The sequence below is a fragment of the Sitophilus oryzae genome, unplaced genomic scaffold (assembly GCF_002938485.1).
Source record: "Sitophilus oryzae breed Bouriz unplaced genomic scaffold, Soryzae_2.0 scaffold_1018_pilon_pilon, whole genome shotgun sequence".
NCBI classification, from domain to species: domain Eukaryota; kingdom Metazoa; phylum Arthropoda; class Insecta; order Coleoptera; family Curculionidae; genus Sitophilus; species Sitophilus oryzae.
In genome coordinates this window covers 1,385,428-1,407,177 of record NW_022145636.1, presented here as the reverse complement: position 1 = coordinate 1,407,177, position 21,750 = coordinate 1,385,428, and the positions used below count along the sequence as shown (strand labels likewise).

At 32.7% G+C, this 21,750-nt stretch overlaps 1 protein-coding gene across 1 annotated transcript in view; it reads left to right on the top strand.

Moving 5' to 3' along the window:
• LOC115874438 (tyrosine-protein phosphatase non-receptor type 13-like) overlaps positions 1–16,091 on the top strand; it is a 41,289-nt gene extending 25,198 nt beyond the window's left edge. Inside the window, exons 5-14 of the mRNA XM_030889603.1 lie at positions 5,268–5,290; positions 8,044–8,419; positions 10,358–10,794; positions 10,868–11,042; positions 11,106–11,315; positions 11,512–11,747; positions 11,799–12,027; positions 12,231–12,654; positions 12,715–13,052; positions 14,412–16,091. Coding sequence (XP_030745463.1) covers positions 5,268–5,290; positions 8,044–8,419; positions 10,358–10,794; positions 10,868–11,042; positions 11,106–11,315; positions 11,512–11,747; positions 11,799–12,027; positions 12,231–12,654; positions 12,715–13,052; positions 14,412–15,029 — 3,066 coding nt within the window. The 3' untranslated portion in view covers positions 15,030–16,091. The remainder of the gene's footprint in view (positions 1–5,267; positions 5,291–8,043; positions 8,420–10,357; positions 10,795–10,867; positions 11,043–11,105; positions 11,316–11,511; positions 11,748–11,798; positions 12,028–12,230; positions 12,655–12,714; positions 13,053–14,411) is intronic.
• The last annotated feature ends 5,659 nt before the right edge of the window (positions 16,092–21,750 follow it).

Here is a 21,750-nt window from a genome sequence, read left to right as displayed (position 1 = left end):
ATATGTTTTAAATTGTTATAAAATTCTGCATCTCTCATAGCAAATATTATTTTCGTTTTAATTGATGCTCACAGCTAGAATTTTTTTGCATTACAGCCGGTGCCGTTCAAATCCTACTTATTTAAAGCGGGCGAATTTTTATATACTCTATATCTCGAAGAGAAATTGAGCAAAATATTAAGTATGCTATATTTTTGGAAAGGTAATTTTAAATTCTTTTCAATAAATTAAAAATATCCAGGGTGTCCCATATAAAAATCAAATTTTTGTTGATAATTCTTAAATATTAATTTTAGAAAAATTATACTTCAACCATTAAAGTCTACGTAAAAAGGTGCTTTGGAAATGTTTTCATAAAAATACAAAATTTTCCATAGCAAAAAAGTTACAGCGATTTGTTAAAAATGCATATTTTTGAAAAACACCCCGTAACTCCGAAACGCGTACAGATATCGATATGCGGTTTTCACCATCATGTTTTTGACAAAAATTGAGCTCCAGACACCGATATTAGTTTTAGTCTATCTCCTATAGAAAAGGGTGTTTCCATTTAAAAGCGTCGAATTTGACCCATCCTGTACATCGATCAATCAAATATTGGTTCTCCTATATTGTGTATAAATAGGTTTTTTAAAAACGTATCTAAAAGTTTATTTGGCATGATCTATACCTCTTGCCATTATATGAAAATATTGTGTTTTTTACCTAAAAATTAAAAACTATTTCAATTTTTTTCTTCGAAAAATACCAAATACCATAATACCAAAAAAATACCATAATACCAAAAAAAAAATCGCGAAAAAAAACTCGTAGACGTTTCTAGGGTCGGAAAAAAGCACCCCAAAAAATATGTGATCTTATTTAAGACTCACCCTGTAGAATATCGACGAGTTCGGCTAAAACATGTCATTTTCTCTATTATAAAATTTTATATATGAATCTGTCTGAACTCTCTGCGAAACTGAAACTAATCCTGGCAGCTTTGTAGCCGGCGCTCAACTCTCTATAATCCCCGTGATTTCGTTGCAAGCATGAACTCGCAAACTATGTAATATCGGCGTTAGAGCAGACCAAAACGCCCTCTCTATATTACCGAAAGTTTTCAGGAAATATGCAGCTAGCTAAACTCAAGATCAGAATAATAGCGAGTAAGTGGTTTATTTGCCATTTAAACTTTTTTTTTAAATTTCCAAACTAAAATAACTCTGTTATTTTGGACTTATTTGAAAAACGGCAAAGAGAAAATATATATTTCTTTTATCGAGATCTACCAGCATTTGCCTTATTTATTTTAAAATTGTATATATTAAACTCACCCTGTTTAGTAAAATAAATAATATTACTGGAAACATCAAAACAATAACATCTTTGAAATTTTTTTTGGATCAATTTTTTTTCTACCGGTGTCCAAAAATGGACTGCCAACTTTCAGAGGGTGATTCCTCATCAAAAAATATGAAAAAAAGGTCCTGTAAATATATGAGTACCGAAAGTATATTGTTAAAAATACAGGATGCTAAAACTTTTTAGAATTTTTGAAATCCTTGAATTCCATTTATTAAAATGCTTTTTAGTTCAAATAATTGAGCAATAAGAAGGATTGGAAGAGCGAAACGCTTGCCCAGCAGTTAAAAGACCATACCATAACTTGGTATACTGATGCTTCCAAAACCAATACGGGAACAGGGATCGGAGTGTTTGGGCCGAGAGCTAATTACTCCGAACCAATGGGCACTTACCCTAGTATCCTACAGGCAGAAATCTACGCTATCGAGAGATGCGTACAACTTATCTTAGATAGGAACTATCGGAAACAAGAAATAGCCATCTTATCTGATAGTCAAGCAGCGTTAAAGGCGATCAACTCAGTCTCAATCAATTCGAAATTGGTCAAAGAATACATAGAGAAGCTGAATAAATTAGGCAAAGAAAACAAAGTCCTCCTACACTGGGTGCCTGCTCACCAAGGGATAAAAGGCAATGAAAAAGCAAATAATCTAGGTAGAAAAGGAGCGAACACTCCACTAACTGGACCAGAACCGTTCTGCTTTCCAAGTGGTAACCAACTCAAGGAGGAACTCAAGAACTTGGAAGATTCCATCCGCAACCTGGAATGGAAATCTTGCAATGGTCTAGGACACTCGAAGAAGTTTCTGAGGGCTTATGATCAATAAAAATCACAGATCTTCCTAGGTCTGAGTAAGAACAATCTTCGGATTGTCACGGGGTTTTTAACAGGACACTGTCTCCTCAATGAACACCTCAGTAGATTGAAACTAAGAAGAAACGGCGAATGCAGATTCTGTGGGGAAGATGGTGAAACACCAGTACACCTCATCACTGAGTGCGCCGAGACGACAACCATTCGTGCCATGAATTTTGGTACGACTGATATTGGAGATGGAGAACTACCCTCTATAAAACCGTCCCAGATACTGGCTTTTGTCAAAGCCCTGGGACTGTATGATGAGTTATGATTCAAGAAAGGGGGACACAATGGATCTGTAAGGTCGAAGTGATTAACCCCCCTCCTACTCATTCTAAATTCTAAAAAATTCTAGTTCAAATAAAAAGTCTTTAAGAAAATATTGAAAATCCGATTCAAACTTTATTGAACAATTTCCTAATTTACTACAGCTAGAACCTTCGTTCCGGAGAAATAAGTTGAGTAAGGAAAGGGCAGGCCCTTTTATACTTTTTAATTGGGTTTTCTTTGCGAAATCCGCCCAATAAAAATGGCAGTAATTAAGTTTGCGGAAGCGCAAAAGCCGAATACTTTCCCAGTTTCACTTTGACTCTAGTTTCCCCGTTACACAGTGGAGTAGTTGTGTTTTAAAACTGGCCATAGGTCGAAAAAAATAAATTATTTTTATAGCTAAGTAATCAGTTCATCAGCTTCATTTTGCTTTTAATTCTAGAGTCATATCAGTTATATTATATCGCTGTAAGACATGGAGAGTGACAAAAATATCGGGTCAAGTTCCATTTAGCCAAAAACTGTCATTTGGGTACCTCAGGGAGCGTCACCATTTTTTGAATACGGTTTAAAAGTAACGAAATGACATACATGAAAAATTAATGTTATTTCATATTTTAGATGTCTTTGTAACTACTAATACGAAAATGAAATTCTGCGGAAATGCGCTCTTGCTATTTTCTGAATACGAATGCGAAAAAAGCTACAAAATATTTTTGGCCATGTTTTGACGTAAACACTCCCTCTGTGCTTCGGTTAGGCGAGTTTTTATAGGTAGCTGGAACTTGATTTTACCGCGACTGACATTTTTATAGCTCATTAAAATAATTTCGCTTCAGTTGGGGGCTTTTTGGTTAGGGAAATCACCGATTCTAGTTATAATTGGATTTCTTTCAGAACTTGGAGAAGTATTTTTAATTAGGTAAAGCTAAAATTAAATTATAAAAATTTTTAGTTTTACTTTTCACGCATTTTGGTTCATATTTTTTATTATAAGTAGTTAAAAATTTGATTTATTTCTTTTGTCCTATAAATTGATTTGATACACAAACCATTTGATTATTGGTAGTTTGACATTTTGAAATATGTCCCACCATATTGTGGAACGTCTGGACCACATTAAAAAATGTCGAACTCTGGCTAATACCGTATGATCGAAAAAAAAACGGCGTCCAGTTAGCTCGGAAATGACGATCGATGACCATTCCCCATATAATTTTACATATAAAATGACAGTAATCTTCATTTCATAGCCATCCCTGTCGCTGTTTTTTTAGAGATCGTATTGTTGATACAGAGAAGCTGCAGAATAATGAAAATATACGTGGAATTTCCCAAATTCCTCATAAGAGAACGATTAAACTAGATTTTGTTTTAATAATAAACCTTTCTTTGTTAACAAATCGACATGCCCTCGTAATATATACCGGGTGCGTCTCAAAAGTGGTTCACCCTTATAACTCTTTTATTTTTTCAGATTAAAAAACGAGATTTGGTACGTTAGTATATGACATAAATTAGGATTGATTGACGTATTCAATTGTTTTCGGTCACTTCCTGTTTCACCGGAAATGACTACAACTTTTGATTTTTAAATGGCACCCTTGGTATTTTTTTACTTTATTCGATAGAAAATAATACTCTGAATAGAATGTCATATCATATGTCAACTTTTGACATTTTCGCATATGGTTTATTTGAAATTATAACTTGCGGTTCGTAATGAAAATTTGACTCGAAATATACCAAGTGTGTGGTATCAAATTATTCGTAAAAAAATGCTTTTTCCAAATATGTTAATGAGCCACCCTCGTTCCATTTGAAAAATTGAGATATGATTAAAAATACGATTTGAGCATTTTCTAACTGGCCAGGATAAAACACTAAAAACATTAGACGATCAAATCTATTTTTTCAAGGGTCCTTGATTAAAAATTAGTGCTTTCAACACTCTAGATTGAAATTTAAAACACGATTTTTTAAAGCTAATACGTCAAAAGTTGACATACGATATGTAAGTTCTATCCAGAGTGTCCTTTTCTGTGGAATAAAGTAACAAAATACCGAGGGCGCCATTTAAAAACCAAAATATGTAGTAATTTCCGGTGAAACAGGAAGTGACCAAAAATAATTAAGTACGTCAATCAATCCTAATTTATGTCATATACTAACATACCAAATCTCGATTTTTTATCTGAAAAAAATGAAAAAGTTATAGGGGTGAGTCACTTTTGAGAGGCACCCGGTATTTTAAAAACGCTATTAATTAAATATATCAAGTCAACAAACATTCAGATCTCTTTATCTACGAGAAAAAGTCTCCCGGGTGTGCATTTCCATTTACCAACGACTTTCATAGCATTTTCTTATTGTCCTGGCTGGAAATACCCGCAAGCACACGTTGCATAGCTACCGAATACCGGATAAAATATGTAATCTAAGAGCGAGTCCATTCCAAAGTAGCAGAGTCAGCTTTTACTTTGTTACTGTGTCCTTATCTGTTACTTGGCAGCGGTGAAGAACTTTGTCAAAGTTTTAACGAGGTGATATTGAAGAAACTGCGAGTTACATAGTTAAAAGTAATTTTAAATAGTGTTCTATAAAATGATGTTTAAGGATGTTTATCTTGTTAGTTGAATAACGTTCTTAGATTCTATTGTTGCAAATTCCTTCATCATCATCATCACGCAGCCCCCTTTCACGTCCATAGTTGAACATAGGCCTCCTCCAAACGTCTCCAGTTCTCGCGGTTTTTAGCTGTTGCAATCCAGTTACTTGTTATTCGTTTCAGGTCGTCGGTCCATCGGGTGGGAGGTCTGCCTTGGCTACGCTTGTCGGCTCTTGGTCTCCACCAAAGGTCTCCACTCTATAAGTCTTTTGGTCCATGTAATCCTTAATGTCATCCACTCCCGTACGTTGGCGTATCTCTTCATTTCTTACTCGATCTCTCAAAGTCAGGCCAATCATAGATCTCTCCATCCGCCTCTGTGTCACTCTCAATTTTTCTGCGGTTGCTTTTGTTAGAGTGAGTGTCTCTGCGCCATAGGTCAAAACCGGGTGGATACATTGGTTAAATGCCTTTCTTTTCAGGTGTATTGGGATATTTGCTCTAAAGATGTCCCTCGTTTTTCCGTAAGCCGCCCATCCCAAGGTAATTCGTCTAGCCAGTTCACAGGTTTGGTTATCTCTGCTTATTTTGATCTCATGGCCCAAGTATACATATTTGTGGACTAATTCTATTCTGTTGTTGTGAATTTGTATGTGTTCGCTGGGCACCACTTAAATATCAACATGTCATTAAAGATACAAATACAAACTTTTGTATCTTTCGCTGCCAAATTCACACCGGTACGTTTTTTTTGACATCCTGTATACAATAGTGCAATCTGTTAAAAAATTTAAATGTATTCCTATACGTAGTAAAATTAATAACAATAGGGACGCATAAAATTACAAACCAGACGACTTGATTGTCGTGTATTTTTAATGCTAAACATTAGAAAATATCAAGCGACTTGTAATTACAGCAATTTTAGCTTCGAGGATCGGTGGTAAAATAGTTATTTAGCTAATCTATGCCTGTTTTTATAAACAATCGCCGACAGATAATTGCATAATAATTTAATCAACTCGAAAAAAATTCTCGAAAATATTCCCATCCTGTATGACGTAGCGAAGATGATTTTTGTTTGTTAAATATTTCATCCATCCCAATTCAAGGTAAATAGTTATACTTCTCTAATAAACGCAGCCAACCACGATTTTTTTTCCTGATTTTTAGTTAAACTTTATCCGAAAACAGTATACAGGGTAATTTAAATTCCCCACCATTTGGATTTTTACGAAAAAAAAAAAGAAAAACTGTATTAGAAACACAAAACTAACAGAAATAAAGCTAAGAACTAAGCTAGAACATGTACAGCCAATATGTTTAAAATTCTTGATGTAAATATAGCCGAAGTGTCTATTAATTAAAAATTGTTGACATTCATTTAATTTACGAAAGAATTCTATCATACATATACATTCATTTTGTAGCGATGTCGCAGCATTCGTTAGCGGTTTATTCATAAATTAAATTCCATTGAACTGGGGAGCATCGGATTTTTGAAGCATTTTTGAAACGCTTCGCAATTCCGATGGAATTCAAATGTTACTTGCTGTAATTTTAATTGGTGTCCTTTGAAATCTAAACATTTGAAAATAGAGTGTAGACACATCGAAAATGTCATTAAAATTTTTAGTTCAAAGATTCGTAAAGTTCCTTTACGGATTTCTAACGGTATACCGGGTGTATTTCAAAAGTGCCTCACCCCTATAACTCTTTTATTTTAAAGATAGATGAAGAGATTTGGTATGTTAGTATGTGACATAAATCAGGATTGACTGACGTATTCAATAATTAGTTTCTGGCACTTCCTGTTTCACCGGAAATGATTACACCTTTCGATTTAAAATGGTACTTTTGGTATTTTTGCCTTTTTTTTATAGAAAATTGCATTCTAAATAGCCAAGAACGGTAAACTAATAGGATTGCTCATCCTCATAAGACGTACGTTCGCCTCTTCCCGCGCTTAAGCTGACCGTTGTGACGTCATTGTAGGCCTTGTCAAAGCATTCGTGGCCTTGTCATGATAGTGTGTATTATTAGTTGCCTATGGTAAACTTATAAAAATAACAGCTGAGAAATTTTGAGTTAATTATTTTGTCAATTTTAGATGTGAAAAAGGTGTCTTTAAAGTTTTTAGAGCTATAGAGTGTGTAAATACGTTCATTTTGTGTTGTGGATTGTGAAAAAGTGCATACTAAGTGCCCACGATTTTGTTTATTAATTATTTTAAAGCAAAATATGGAAGTATTCTAAAAAGAATGCTTGCAAAAGGTGATTTCCAAGTATTTAATACGATTTATACAGTTAATTTTCTATACTGCATACATATAAGGTGTTTAAATAAATAAACTAAATAATGAACGTTTTGCATTTGGTAACCAATAATGCACGTGTATGTATTATTGGTTGCCGGATAAGGACTATTAACCATGACAAGGGCTACAATGACGTCACAAAGCGAGTAGTTTTCGCATGCACCTGGCGGACACGTTTGGCTGAATGAGCAGTCCTATTAGGTTAACTGTTCTTGCTAAATAGCAATTTCCAAATTAAAGCGAGCGTGTGGCTAAAGGAAATATATATTATATTTCAGAAATCTGCCTAATTCTTAGCCCGATCCTGTCCTGTTAAGCCACACCCAAAATTCCAAACACACGTGCTTTGATTAAGGCTTGATTAAGGTTTGCAGAGCTTCAGCATTTGCCATAAAATAGCGAGCAATTTGTTACAAAACCACATAAATTATCTATCACTGTAATCACAAAACTTCAATCTATTTCCGTAGTGTAACGGAATTTTAAATTAGGTCTTTATTTTCGAGAAAATTTAGCCCAAACATAAGGAATATTTTGTTGTTGTTTATTGTATATGTAGATTCAATAATTAAAGCTAAAATGATTTAAATACTAATAAAATCTGTATTTTCGTGGTAATGAGAATAAAAACGTATGTAAAGCAATAGCGTGACCAAACGCGGAAACCAATCGACATTAGTACCGGATATTTCATTCAGTACCCGTTGCCATGGCTTGGCAACCACAAAACACACCATTACATCCCATCTCATTCATTCTATTCCGATTTTTCTACATACGCTGATCGTCGGTACCATTTTCAGTACCATACCTAGGCGCTGGAACATACCCAAACCTTCAGATGTTGTTCTGCCCAAGATCACCAGGGAGGTAGCCACTAGTATGGAAGATCTGAGCATTCTGGGAATTTCGGAGAAGCCTGGCAATGTGGCGAGGCCGAAAAGCTTGTGCGTACCTGATAGCAAGTATTACCGTGGGGATGATGATAATTTTTTTCGTGACAATTTTGTATTGCAGGTAAAATTCAATCATAATTATGTTTGTGCACGATATTTTTTAGATACAGTATGTTCCCGAATTGTCTTTACAAGAGGAAAAAACCTTTTTCTATTATTGACTTTTTGAGAAAAATGTATTTCTCATAAAAAGTTTGCTTGTTCTTAAAATGGTTTATCCCGTTTAAACTTTTCCAAATTTCCATACCGTTTTAGAGAATAATAAAAAAATATGAAAATATAGTTTTTTATCTAAAAATAAATCTTTCTATGGTAATATTTCGTTTTCATTTTTTGTTATAATGGTTATTATACATTGCTATTTTGAAATGTCAAAGAAGCACAAAACTGGTAATCACCTTTTCTGTAGCATTGAGATAAATAAATTTTGTGATTCTTTAACATATTAAAACAGCAAAAAATATGGCGTTAATCAATAAATTGACATTAACAAGCAAATATAAAAAAGCATAGAGAATACATTTTTCTAAATATTCAATAATAAAAAGGTTTTTCCACTTCCTGTTGAACCCCTGAAAATAAATGGTCTATATTACAACTAAAGACACATTTTGTACTTTTTTTCACTATACAGGGTGGCGCACCTCATTCGCCTCGGTTGATTATGCGAAAACGGAAAGATATAGAAACAAAATATTTTAAGGGTATATGTGGGAAGACAATGTGCACAATTTAAAATTATTTTGAAATGTACAGGGTGTGCCAGAACTAAGATCCATGTCGAAGTTTTATTTTTTCTTATGGAACACACACACCCGGTATTTTATTTCATTTTTGGATTCTAGGACATAAAATAAGGCATTTATATTAAGGGTTTAATATAATTTAAAATCTTTGGTTTTTGAGATATTTAAAGATGTTTAAATATGCACGCTATAGTAAAAAGTTTGTCAACACTCTGTAGATTACTTTTCAAAATTAATTCTTGTGCTGACTGTTAAACCGGAGAAATAAACTTTACTAAAAATTCGATTACTTCCTTAAATGTATACAGGGGTATCAAAAATTGCTGGTATATTTTAAATATTTATTTTACATGAAAACTTCGTTATTTCAAATGCAACACTCTGTATTTTTTTAAATCAGTCGAATCAGATTAAAATGCTCTTTCAAACTATATTAGAGTTCCTATACCTATCTGGCTCAGATTTTGAATAAAAAGTGATTTTTCAATAAAATGGCAATCAAGATGGCTTGTGTCGCTAAGGCAATTTTCTAGTAACAGTTAGTAGATATTTTCAAAATCAACGTTAACCGAGACGAATGAGGTGCTCCACCCTGTATAGAGGTTGTTCCTGATACAGGGTGTCCCAGAAATAAGTGCAAGTATTTTAACTGGTAGTATAGTTCAACCCCAGAAACACGCCTATGAGATTCTTTTTGACGAAAAAAAAATTTGAAAATTCGAAATTTTTTGCAATATTTTTTGGAATTTTTTTTTAGTTTTTAGTTAAAAAACATAATTTCTTGATAATATGGCAACATAGGTATTAGATTAAATTTACAAGAAAGAACATCCAGAAAAGATCCAGTGGTTCTCAAATTTTAGCAAAAAATCATTTTTTTTTGGAAAAAAAATCTCCCTTATTTTGAACTTATTTGAAGAAGGATAATGGGAAAATATGTTTCTTTTACTTATTTCTGGTACACCCTGTATAAGTACAATTATTTGCGGTGAAGGCGGTTCTAAAAAGTTCTCTAAAATATACAGGAACATTTGATTTTATTTCTTTTTTTTTGTGTTCCTGGGGTCGAAATATACCGCTGCTAAAATTAGTTGCATTTATATAAGACTCACCCTGTATAAAAAAACTTTTTAGAGTCGCAGGTTTATTCTGTTTAAGCCTTGCAATGTTGCCATCTCCTACGTTACCACATTCTGCATATTTGTGTGTTTATAAGTTCACATGTATATTATAATAATATCAATTTTCCACAGCACGACTACAAGATCCAGAAAAACCGTCTAAAAAAGAACCCGATCCACAGAGCTGCTTCCAGATTATACAGGGCCGGCATAGATCTTCCAGCAAACAGAGACGGACTCCCCACACAATGCGTTGGTCCAGAATTCGTAGTAAGGGCAACCTTGCCCAACAAGAAATTCGCCATGCCTGATTCAAAAGGCACCAAAAAAACCATCACTGTGATCATGCTGGACGGTCAAAAACTGGATATAATGTGTAGTCCGACCAGCACAACGGCCGGACAGCTTCTGGAGTTTATTATCCAGAAGGAGCATATCCAGGAGAATTTTATGCTGGGTCTATCGGCATTGATTGCTGGGGATTTTGTGTTTTTACCTTCGGATACTAGGCTTTCGAAGGTGGTGCATTCTGAGAGCAACCCTGACATCAATCTGACTCTATTTTTGAGGTAAGATAGGTCTGATCTAGAGAAAACATCACAATATTTTTAAAACGTAAAATAATTAAAAAAACTTTTGCAGAGTTCGTTTCTTTCTACCTTCACTCAGAGGCATCAGAGGCAGCCAAGCCAGGCACTTGCTTTACCTCCAACTGAGAAGATCAATCTTGGAACATCAACTTCCATGTTCTTTCTCACAAATCATCGAACTCAACGGCCTAGCTTTGCAAGCTGAATTCGGAAACTACAGCGAACTGGTAGTGGAACATGATTTTAACCCTAAATTCTGTTATTTAACTCAAGTTTGATATATTTTCCAGGAGCATGGAGCTAGGGATTATTTTCTTCTGGAACATTATGTTCCAGAGACTATGGCTAGTGTGGTCGATGACCAAAAAAGGTTAAGAAAAGAGTTGATTAAAGCGCATGTTTCCCAAAAGGGGTTGGAAAGAGAAAAAGCTGAACAAGACTTTATTATTTTCACTCAGAGTTTGCCTCATTACGGTGGCCATTTTTATACAGCCACATGGGTAAGACTTTTTGTGTATTTTGGTGACTTTTTTTGAATGCATCTTCTGGCTAATCACTAAAACAATAACGGGTGTTTTTCAAAAGTGGCTGTCCCCTATAACTTTTTTATTTCTTTATCTGAAAAATAAAAAAAGTTATAGGGGCGAGCCGCTTTTCAAAAACACCCGGTAAAAATTAAATTCTACGTCTTTCCAGATACTAAAAGACAACACCAACAAAGATGTCTGGCTCTACATCAGCGCCCAAGGAGTCAACCTCTACGAACGAGGCAGATCTACCAGTCATTTCGGACCTCAACTCTACGAAAAGTTCGAATGGCGTAGCATACAGACTCTGTGCTACAGCAAACACTACCTCTGCATTCTACCGCACAACGGCCAAAAGCATCGGTCCAAGCTTAAAAAGTACAAACTCAAAATGGACCACAAAAAGTACGTTTTTTTTTTCAATCTACATTATTTGTATTAAATTTAGATTTTCAGAAGTTACTTTGCGTTTCGATTGGCTTCACTGCACCACCAGTTTTTTCTGCGACTCCGTACAGAGTATACTTCTCTTCAATCCTTGAGTCAGCAGTTTGGGATTCCCCTGAAAGACATAAAGAACGAGACAAATTCTTTGTGCAAGCTTGACGCACTTACTCAACCGATATATGCACAATTGGAACCTTCTGACTATGATGGGACAGTTAATGCTGAAACAGAATTTCAGGTACAATATTCTTCATATCCTGTGTAACATAGAAATTGCAACGCCCAGTATATGCTTAGCTATATTTATATATTGTGGACAGAGCTGCAACAAGTCAGTTTGGTTTGGTTTAAGTCTCAAGTCTGTCAACTGGGGTGTTGGAATTTCTATGTCACATAGTATATCTTCCTTTTATGTCTTTTTTAATACTTATTGAATTTTAGGTGGAATTCAGACGTTCTAATTCACCAAACTCCAAAATTGACAGCTCTTTCTACCGAAAATGCAAAAGCGTTCAGGATCTGAACACAACCTTAACAGGAATCAACGAAGAGTACCAAAACAAAGAAAACGAGAACCCTTATCGAAGGTATAACAATAACGGTACCATTTTAGACAGTAGTTATCTCGTAGGGTACCCTGGAGGTAACACAGAAAAGAGAAGAGGTGTCAAAATGGGTACCAGAGCATTCTCCAACCTAAGTTCACGAAGAGTTTCCAGAAGCATGGAAGCAGTTAATGCTTCTGTTCAGGATTATCTCGATCAGATGTCTTTGCAGTCTGTTTCTTTGCATTGCAGTTCAAATTCTATATCGAAATCATCTCAGGATGGTGCTCAATCTGGTGAAGGAGAAGCTTATGTTATTGGTGAAGAATGTTTAGGTTTTAAAATCTTATTTAGCTTAATTTTGATGACTTTTTTGGCAGATTCCACCATCAAATCAGTATCACAACACAACTTCCTTCCGAATTTCCATGAAACTATCAACGACACGTTATTGGAGAAGCTAGACAATATGTCTTTTGCCGAAGAACGGATTTTATCAACTGTAATTGTGGAAAGGGATCAAAGAGGCAGTTTGGGGCTTCAAATCACGGAGGGATCAGATGGTAACGTTTATATCCAGTCAGTGATTGCTGGAGGGCCTGCTGACTTCAGCCAGAATATTCTCAGTGGTGACCAAGTAATTGCTGTTAACGGTCAGTCGCTTTTAGGAAGAAAATATTCGGATTCTTTGGATTTGTTGAAGAATACTGGTCAAAAGGTATAGGTTTTTAATAAACTTAATACAGAAAGACTGTATTTTTGAACCAAAAACTGGCTAAATGATATTAAAAAAATATATTTTCAATGAAAAAAACTGTTTTTTAAACAGTAATTTAGTCAAAAACTGCTTTTTAGTCAAAAAATTGTGTTGCTTTAGCTAAAGTCAATGATGGGCAAGTACCCGGTATATTGAAATTTGGGTATTTTTTTGCACCCGGTATATACCCAAAGGGTCAATAAATAGTATATTGAATTTGAGTAAATGCCATTGTACCCGGTATATACCCAATCATACCCACGTTTTTAATTTAAGGTATTCTAACAATTTTTTATTTGTTGTTAAATTAAAATTATTGAATTACTAATGTCGCTATTAAAAATTAGGGGTTGATGGTAGATAAGGGTGAAAATTTAGGGTTGTATGTATTTTTAATGCCAAATCATAAAAAAATAAAAATAAAAGATTTTGTCTAAAAGATAAAAATAAATTGAGGTGGAAAAAAATAGAAGTGTAAAATTATCACTTAGGGGTATAAAAAATAGATAGCAACCTATTCTCAGAACCTAATTAATATAATTACATATAAAATTTCATCAAAATCGTTCAAGTCGTGTAGGAGGTATGGTAACAAAAAATTAAAAAAAAACCCTATTAAAAAATAGGGGTTTTATGGTAACAAAAAATTAGAAAACACCCCTATTAAAAAATAGAGGTTGATGGTCGAAGGGTGAAAATTTAGGGTTGTATGTATTTTTAATGCCAAATCATAAAAAAATAGGAATAAAAAATTTTGTCCAAAAAATAAGAAAAAGAAATTTGGGGTGGACCACCCTTATCATTTAGGGGTATAAAAATAGATAGCAACCTATTCTCAGATCTACTGAATATACATATAAAATTTCATCAAAATCGTTCAAGCCGTTTCGGAGGAGTATGGTAACAAAAAATTAAAAAAAAAACACCCCTATTAAAAATAGGGGTTGATGGTCGAAGGGTGAAAATTTAGGGTTGTATGTATTTTTAATGTCAAATCATAAAAAAATAAAAATAAAAATTTTATCCAAAAAATAAGAAAAAGAAATTTGGGATGGGCCACCCTTATCACTTAGGGGTATAAAATATAGATAACAACCTATTCTCAGACCTACCGAATATACATATAAAATTTCATCAAAATCGGTCAACTCCTTTCGGAGGAGTATGGTAGAAAAATAAAATAAAACAACCCTTTTTAATGTTTTTTTTTTTAATAAAATGTTTTTTTACTAAACCTGTATTGCTCTGTCTTTATGCATCCAACCATACATCAAAAATAATATGTACAAAAATAAAAATAAAACTATTTTGTTTTTTTAGGTAGAATTCATCTTGTCCCGAGTGGTCACAACCCTAAAAGTTTCAAATCCACACTCAAGCAAAAGAAGTTTAACCAACATAACAGAGGACGACTTAGTTGAAGCAAATAACTCTACTCTAACATCTCTAAAAAAAAGTTTACAGTACCCTGGAACAAATTCTGGAAAAATTACAGCCAGTCCTGTCGAAAAACACTTGACTGAAAGCTGTTGTGACCTGTCCAACAGCACAAAACACGTCAAAAGATCCTCGACTTCAGAAAAAAGAACGAGCTTTGCAAAGAAAAAGTCAAATTCCGGTGAGAATGACAGAGCTGTTATTATTGACATGATCCCGAAAAGAAATATTGATTGGGTGACTTTTGCAAGCAACGGAAAATACATACAAAATCGAAAAACTTTGCCAGTGGATAAATCTAAGATCGCATCGGACTTGGATATATCCAAAGATAGTGTTCTTGGTCCGTCAATAGCTCTACCAAGGAGCATGGGTTTGAGTAGAAAATGGCGCGGTCCTGTCAAGTATCCGGTGACACCTGTCAAAGGCAAAATTGAGGGGTCTTCACCGGTGGAAGAAGATTTGGGAATAGCTTCAGACGAAGAGCAAGTTTTTATTTAGTGCTAGTGCCTAATATAATAATTTTTGCTGCAGTTGTCGTTATTATTTTTCGTTTTTTCTCTAGTAGATGTTAGAGAATATTATACAGGGTGTTCAAGAAATTGGGACGTATACAGGGTGGTTCGAATTTTGTAATAGGGAAATTTAGGTAACATATTCTGCAGATACAAATTAGTAAAATAGTTTGTATAGATTTATGTTCTAAAATGCTTCGTTTTAGAGATACAGGGTGTAGAAATTTTATTTTTATTTAGGTTTTTTCTGAATAATTTCAGAATTAACGTGATGAAAAATTGGTGTTTTTTACACGAGAAATTCAATTTCGATGTTAGATTGATTCTTACTTGTAAGGGGTGCTACCTACATGTTTTTTAACTGTTTTGAAGAGTAATAACTTTTTTTCCGTTCCTGTATAACATTGCTCTTTGGAAAAAAATACATTTTGCTAGTTTTTTACGTAAAAAAAGGTTCTATACCCTGTATCTTCAAAACGAAGCATTTAAGGACATACATTTATACGAACTTTTTTACATATTTTTATCTGCTGAATATATTGCCGAAGTTTTTCGATTTCAATTTTGACCGCCCTGTATATGGAAGCGAAATATTTCGAACAAGTTTCTCGGAAGTTTCTTGAACGCCCTGTATCAATGTGATTATATCAAATGAAAATATTGTAAATGTGATATTAGATTCAGATTCAAAATGAAGTGTTGTTCATTATACAGACCAATGTATACACACTTGAGAGCTTCCTTAGATTTTAAAAGTGCCGAAAATCAAAGAAATGTGTTTAAAAAAATTGAATTAAAATTATACCGATATCATAATGTAACGGTGATCATATCATTTGTAATATCATCATATCATTCGTGTTACTTAAGATTTTTAGCGCTTCTGTGTATAAAATGGATAAGAAAAATACAGTAATGTGATATTACTTTAGTTTTGTTTACGTCAGTTTTTGTTTAGAAGAATTATAATTTAACACAGAATGTTGTTGAAGTGAATTAAACAACCATATACAGGGTGTTTCAAACCAAATGCGAAAAACTTTAGGGGGCGATTCCTTGTTCAAAATAAAGGGTAGTTTGCTTCATAAACGTTGGGTCAAAAGTCAACCATTAGGGAGATATCGCGGTACAAAGATGGCGGAAAAATTATGTTTTTATTTTTTATCTTGAAAACGAAAAGAGATAGACTAATAAAATTTTATGGAAGCGTTACTGTTATGAAAACACACTTTCTGGTAATTTTTTCACTTTTTTAAAATGAGTGGAAGGGGTTGAAATAAACTACCGCTATCATTCTTGTTAGCGAAATTTAAAGAAAAATCTTATCAAACACATGCAAAAAAATTAATTTGGATAGTTTAGTTTGTTCAGAAACTTTTTTATCTCTTGTATTTTTTTGATAAAACTCACTGATTTGAAATTAAAAAATAAAATGTAAAGCATTACATGTCAGGACAAAAAACATTTTCTGATAAAGAATCTAGTGGGCTGCTGTAATTTTTTTAGGAAAAAATCCAGTCGGCCGCTGTTACTTTTTAGGATGTTCCTAATATTATTTTACTTGACATTACTCTACTGCAATACGTTATTATCTAGATGATTATTATTATCGTTATTATCACTAGATTCTTAATCTAAAAATGTTTTTTGTCCTGACATGTAATTCTTTACATTTTATTTTTTAATTTCAAATCGGTGAGTTTTATCAAAAAAACACAAGAGATAAAAAAGTTGCTAAACAAACTAAACTATCCAAATTAATTTTTTTGCATGTGTTTGATAAGATTTTTCTTTAAATTACGTTAACAAGAATGTTCCACTCATTTTAAAAAAGTGAAAAAATTACCAGAAAGTGTGTTTACATAACAGTAATGCTTCCATAAAATGTCATTAGTCTATCTCTTTTTGTTTTCAAGATAAAAAATAAAAACATTATTTTTTCGCCATCTTTGTACCGCGATATCTCCCTAATGGTTGACTTTTGACCCAACGTTTATAAAGCAAACTACCCTTTATTTTGAACAAGGAATCACCCCCTAAAGTTTTTGGTTTTTGGTTGGTTTTGAAACACCCTGTATACCTAAGATTAGTAGTTTTTGTAATATTTAAATTTGTTTATACAAATGTTAAATTGCACTGTGGTAAAAAATTGTCAGTGGTACCATTGTTTCTGAAGTTGGTACACCAAAATTTGGTATGATAGTTCTATAGAGATTAAAAAGAAGATATATCTTAAGATATTTTAGTTAAACGCTACAGGGTGTTCAAAATATATTTATAAATTTCAACTACTTAAAATTAAAAAATCTAAAATTTTTTAAATGGTACGCCCTATATATTTTGATTTTTTCTGATAGATTTTGCAAAGCTCTTCAACATTTATTAAGTAAGATATTTAACAATGTTCTGTGTTTTATATGGTAGGATACAATAATTACTTTAACTTAAAATATTGTTTAAAATGAGTATAAATAAATAAAAACTTGTTAAAATGGAAATAAACTAGATAATAATTGTTAGTAGGGCCAATATAAATGTGTGCCTAATATTTTCGACAGTCTGATAATAATCTATATGTGACTTTTATGTATATGTATATATACGAAAACAAAATAATATATATTTACTTATATAAGCGGTTACTATTTATAATTGTGTAAGATAAATCCATTTTTAGAATTCGAAATAGCCGGTAAGCATTAAATTTTGTAATCAAAATGACAGACATTTTAGTCTTTAGTTAACATATCTTCGTTAGGTACATTATTGTATATTAAAATAAAGGATCATTATCAAAAAGTTTATTTTAATTTCCCTAGAGACATCTGTGGGTAGTTTTGGAAACCAGGAATCGAATTTTGTTTGCGGGAAATACGATAAGGGTTGTAGTGTAGCAGGAACTCGCATAGATGTCGCTAAGAGTATAGAAAATCAAAAATTACGTCTTAAATCAACCAACTAAAAACATGATAAATATGATTATTTTTTCCATAGCAACTGTTAAAATTGCCTTATATCCATGGCTGGGAAACTTAAATGGAAATGACAGTTCATTAAAAATAGTTTTTCCTCCAAGATGCAGAGGCGCAAAATATTAAAACTGTCAATATTAACAATGCAAATGTCAATATCTGACAATAATAAAATTTGATTTTTAACTGTCACTCAGAGACGCTTTTGTTGTGATTTTACGGTTTGATTTGTCGAATTATTGTAAAATTAAATTCCTTCAGATTTTTTGCCAGTATTCTGTTTTAGACAATGTTTTTTAAAAATGGTGGGACAATTTGTGTTTTGTAATAACTTTTAATTATTTTTTATCATGGAGTTTAATTGTTGTACTCCTGGTTTCCGAAGGATACAATGGTAAGTAAATTAAACATATCTACTTACAGTTATAGATTTTTTAAATTAGTACTGCTAATAAATGCTACTTGCAGAGCAGTTATTTAAATTTTTTTACGGTGCATGTAAGGAATTAAGGACGCGCGTTTTATATTAGCATGATCAGCAGATGATTACATCTGATTTAATTTGTTTTTATTATTTCAGGTCCCAAACAGAAACAAACTGGGAATCTTGCCTACACCAAAATTATATACCTAGCCGTTTCCAATTCACTTCAAAGGGAGGAAAATTATGTAAAACTGCCTGCTATTTGCTGAAAACCGCCAAAGATTAAATTATAACTGTAACAACTTAATATATACTATTTCTAGTATTTTTAATATATTTTTTAATTAATATCCGACATATAAGAACACTTTGTATGCTTTTAATTCAGTTGATTTATCGTTTATAATATGTTCGACCTAATTAAAAACACACAAACTGTTCTTACATGTATGTCTAAATTTATTTTAAATTAACTAAAACAACCCCCCTTCCCCGCACCCCTCTCTTTCATTAGTATTTCTTCCTCCGTCTACCAGAGGCGCCCTTGTATAATAAAATTGAAATGTATTATAAGTTGCCTATCTATTTAATAGTAGGTATAAGTCTTTTATCTATGCCTTATATCTATCAAAACTAGTAGATAAAATAGTACTTTAATCACAAGGGTAGATTAAATGATACTTTAACAGCCGAGGATAGGTTAAAAACTTTATTTCTTCTCGCACGTTTTTTAAATGCTTCCATTTTTGAAAATTTTTGTATTCCTTTTCATAAGTTATTCGGGTTTAAATGGAAGTAGTTTGGATATGGCGTTTGTCACCTCAGCCTGAATATTTATTAGTAATTTACTTATTTCGTTTTGAGCCATTTCTGGCTCCAATTCAATCAGCAATCGACATGAAAGAGAACTAAGAAATATTGACTCAAAACTGACAACTAAAGAGACAGCTTTATTTATTTGTCAAATTACATAGAAACCAACGCCAACCCAGCACAATAGTTTTTCTACTCGTAATAAATTCCTTGAAATAATAATTTCTGAATATTTTTTAAAACGTAACTCGCTATGGAAAAAAATATTGTTTTATACATGACGATAAAATTGCATTATCGTCTCCCGACATTAATTCAGTCGCGATTTAATCGCTCGGCGTGAATTAATCTCTTCGGTCGACGATAAAATACCATTTTATCGTCTTGTATAAAAAAATAACCATTTAAACTCAATAGAAAATTGTTAAATCTCATATTTAAGCTCTAATTGTATTGAGACTTCAAATTTGTTTGCCAGAATGCATTTATAAAGTTGCAGTAGATCAGAAAATTTAAATAAATAAATATTGATATAAAAAATACAACAATACTGTTTCTAAATTTAAAAAAAATCATAAAAAATATATAATGAAACCTCTGTTTCTTTTAGAACCTTGATAATACATTCAAAAATAAACAGAAATATAATTTAAAGCAAACAAGTGAAAAAATTCGGTGGAAAACGAGAAGGAAAACTAATTTAAAAATTGCGATTTTTCCAGCAGGAAAAACCAAAGACATTCCTCGAGTTGTTTCAATGAAAAATCCAATTTCGGGGAAATTTTCCGAATCATTAGTTGTCCGGATTGAGGGAAATCTGTCATTTGTTAAACGTTTTTCAGGAAAAATCCCAGGTGGATGGTTGGGGGGAGGGGGATGGTTAAATAAATTAAACTTTCCGATGGATTAAGAAATAAAAATAAGAGATATTGCTGAAAAATCTAAAACTGTGGCAGTTTTACTGGAATGTTAAGAGTTAAATGGTAAATAACATTTCTGTACCTTTTTGGTGGGTTCATTTCTTGTAGGAATCTTGAGGATTTCGTTACTGAATCTGAAATTTAAAAAATAAAAATGTTACTTTTTTGTAAAATTTCAGTGTTTTTTATTAGTAGACAAATTTGCCTAATTTACGCAAATTTTATGCAATAGATGGAGAATTAAAAAATGAACATTTTTTGTATATAATATATTTCAAAAATTTTAATGGTTTCACAGATAAACGTACCTCTACTTATAAACGAGAAACTCTGTAAAACACCCGGAAATGGGACACACCGTACATATATAATTATCTTAAGAAATATCAAATCAAAAATAGATCAAAAAGACCTATCGAAATACTTCCTCTTTATAGGTCATCCGCGGTTTAAAAATAAATAGAAAAGAATTCGTAGACAGTGATTCTGAATTCGAGAAGTAAAATATATTTTTACCTTGCAGGAGGAGAGCTCTCTCTGAATCGATGTCATTATTTTTGTCCAAAATAAACAGAGCCTGGAAAAAAACAATCAAAATAAAAACGTCGACTGTTCTCTACTGTTCTCTATTTTCCTGATTTTTCCAGGCTTTCATGGTTCGCCTAGAAGAGTAAATGGACTGAGACAGGCTTAATGGATGGGAGCTAAGCTGTCATGATTATAATTTTGTTTTTTTTTGTTAAAAAAATAATAAAAAAATGTCTCTGGTTTATTTCTAACATTCTTATTTTTTCCTAACTATGTTTCCACTTTTCTATTTCAGTCACCTATATTTCTAGATGAATTAGCTATTAGAAAAACCTATAATTACCTGGAATATGATACTTATACAAAAAATATCCATAAATTCGGGTCCTTTCGAACTGGATGGAATGTGTCCATCAGCAGTTTACCATTAGCTGAAGAAGTAGGATTCTTCGGTTGTGGGGTATAAATTCATTATTAAATAACATTATTATCATCAAAAGAATATATTAAAACCGAATTATAGCGAGAAAACTTTCCTGGACTGGGTCCTTTCGAACTGGATGGCATGTGACCATCAGCAGTTTACCATTAGCTGAAGAAGTAGGATTTTTCGGTTGTGTGGTATCAATTCATTATTAAATAACATTATTATCATCAAAAGAATGTATTAAAACCGAATTATAACGAGAAAACTTTCCTGTACTGGGTCCTTTCGAACTGGATGGCATGTGTCCATCAGCAGTTTACCATTAGCTGAAGAAGTAGGATTTTTCGGTTGTGGGGTATCAATTCGTTATTAAATAACATTATTATCATCAAAAGAATATATTAAAATCGAATTATAACGAGAAAACTTTCCTGGACTGGGTCCTTTCGAACTGGATGGCATGTGTCCATCAGCAGTTTACCATTAACTGAAGAAGTAGGATTCTTCGGTTGTGGGGTATCAATTCGTTATTAAATAACATTATTATCATCAAAAGAATATATTAAAACCGAATTATAACGAGAAAACTTTCCTGGAGTGAGTCCTTTCGAACAGGATGGCAT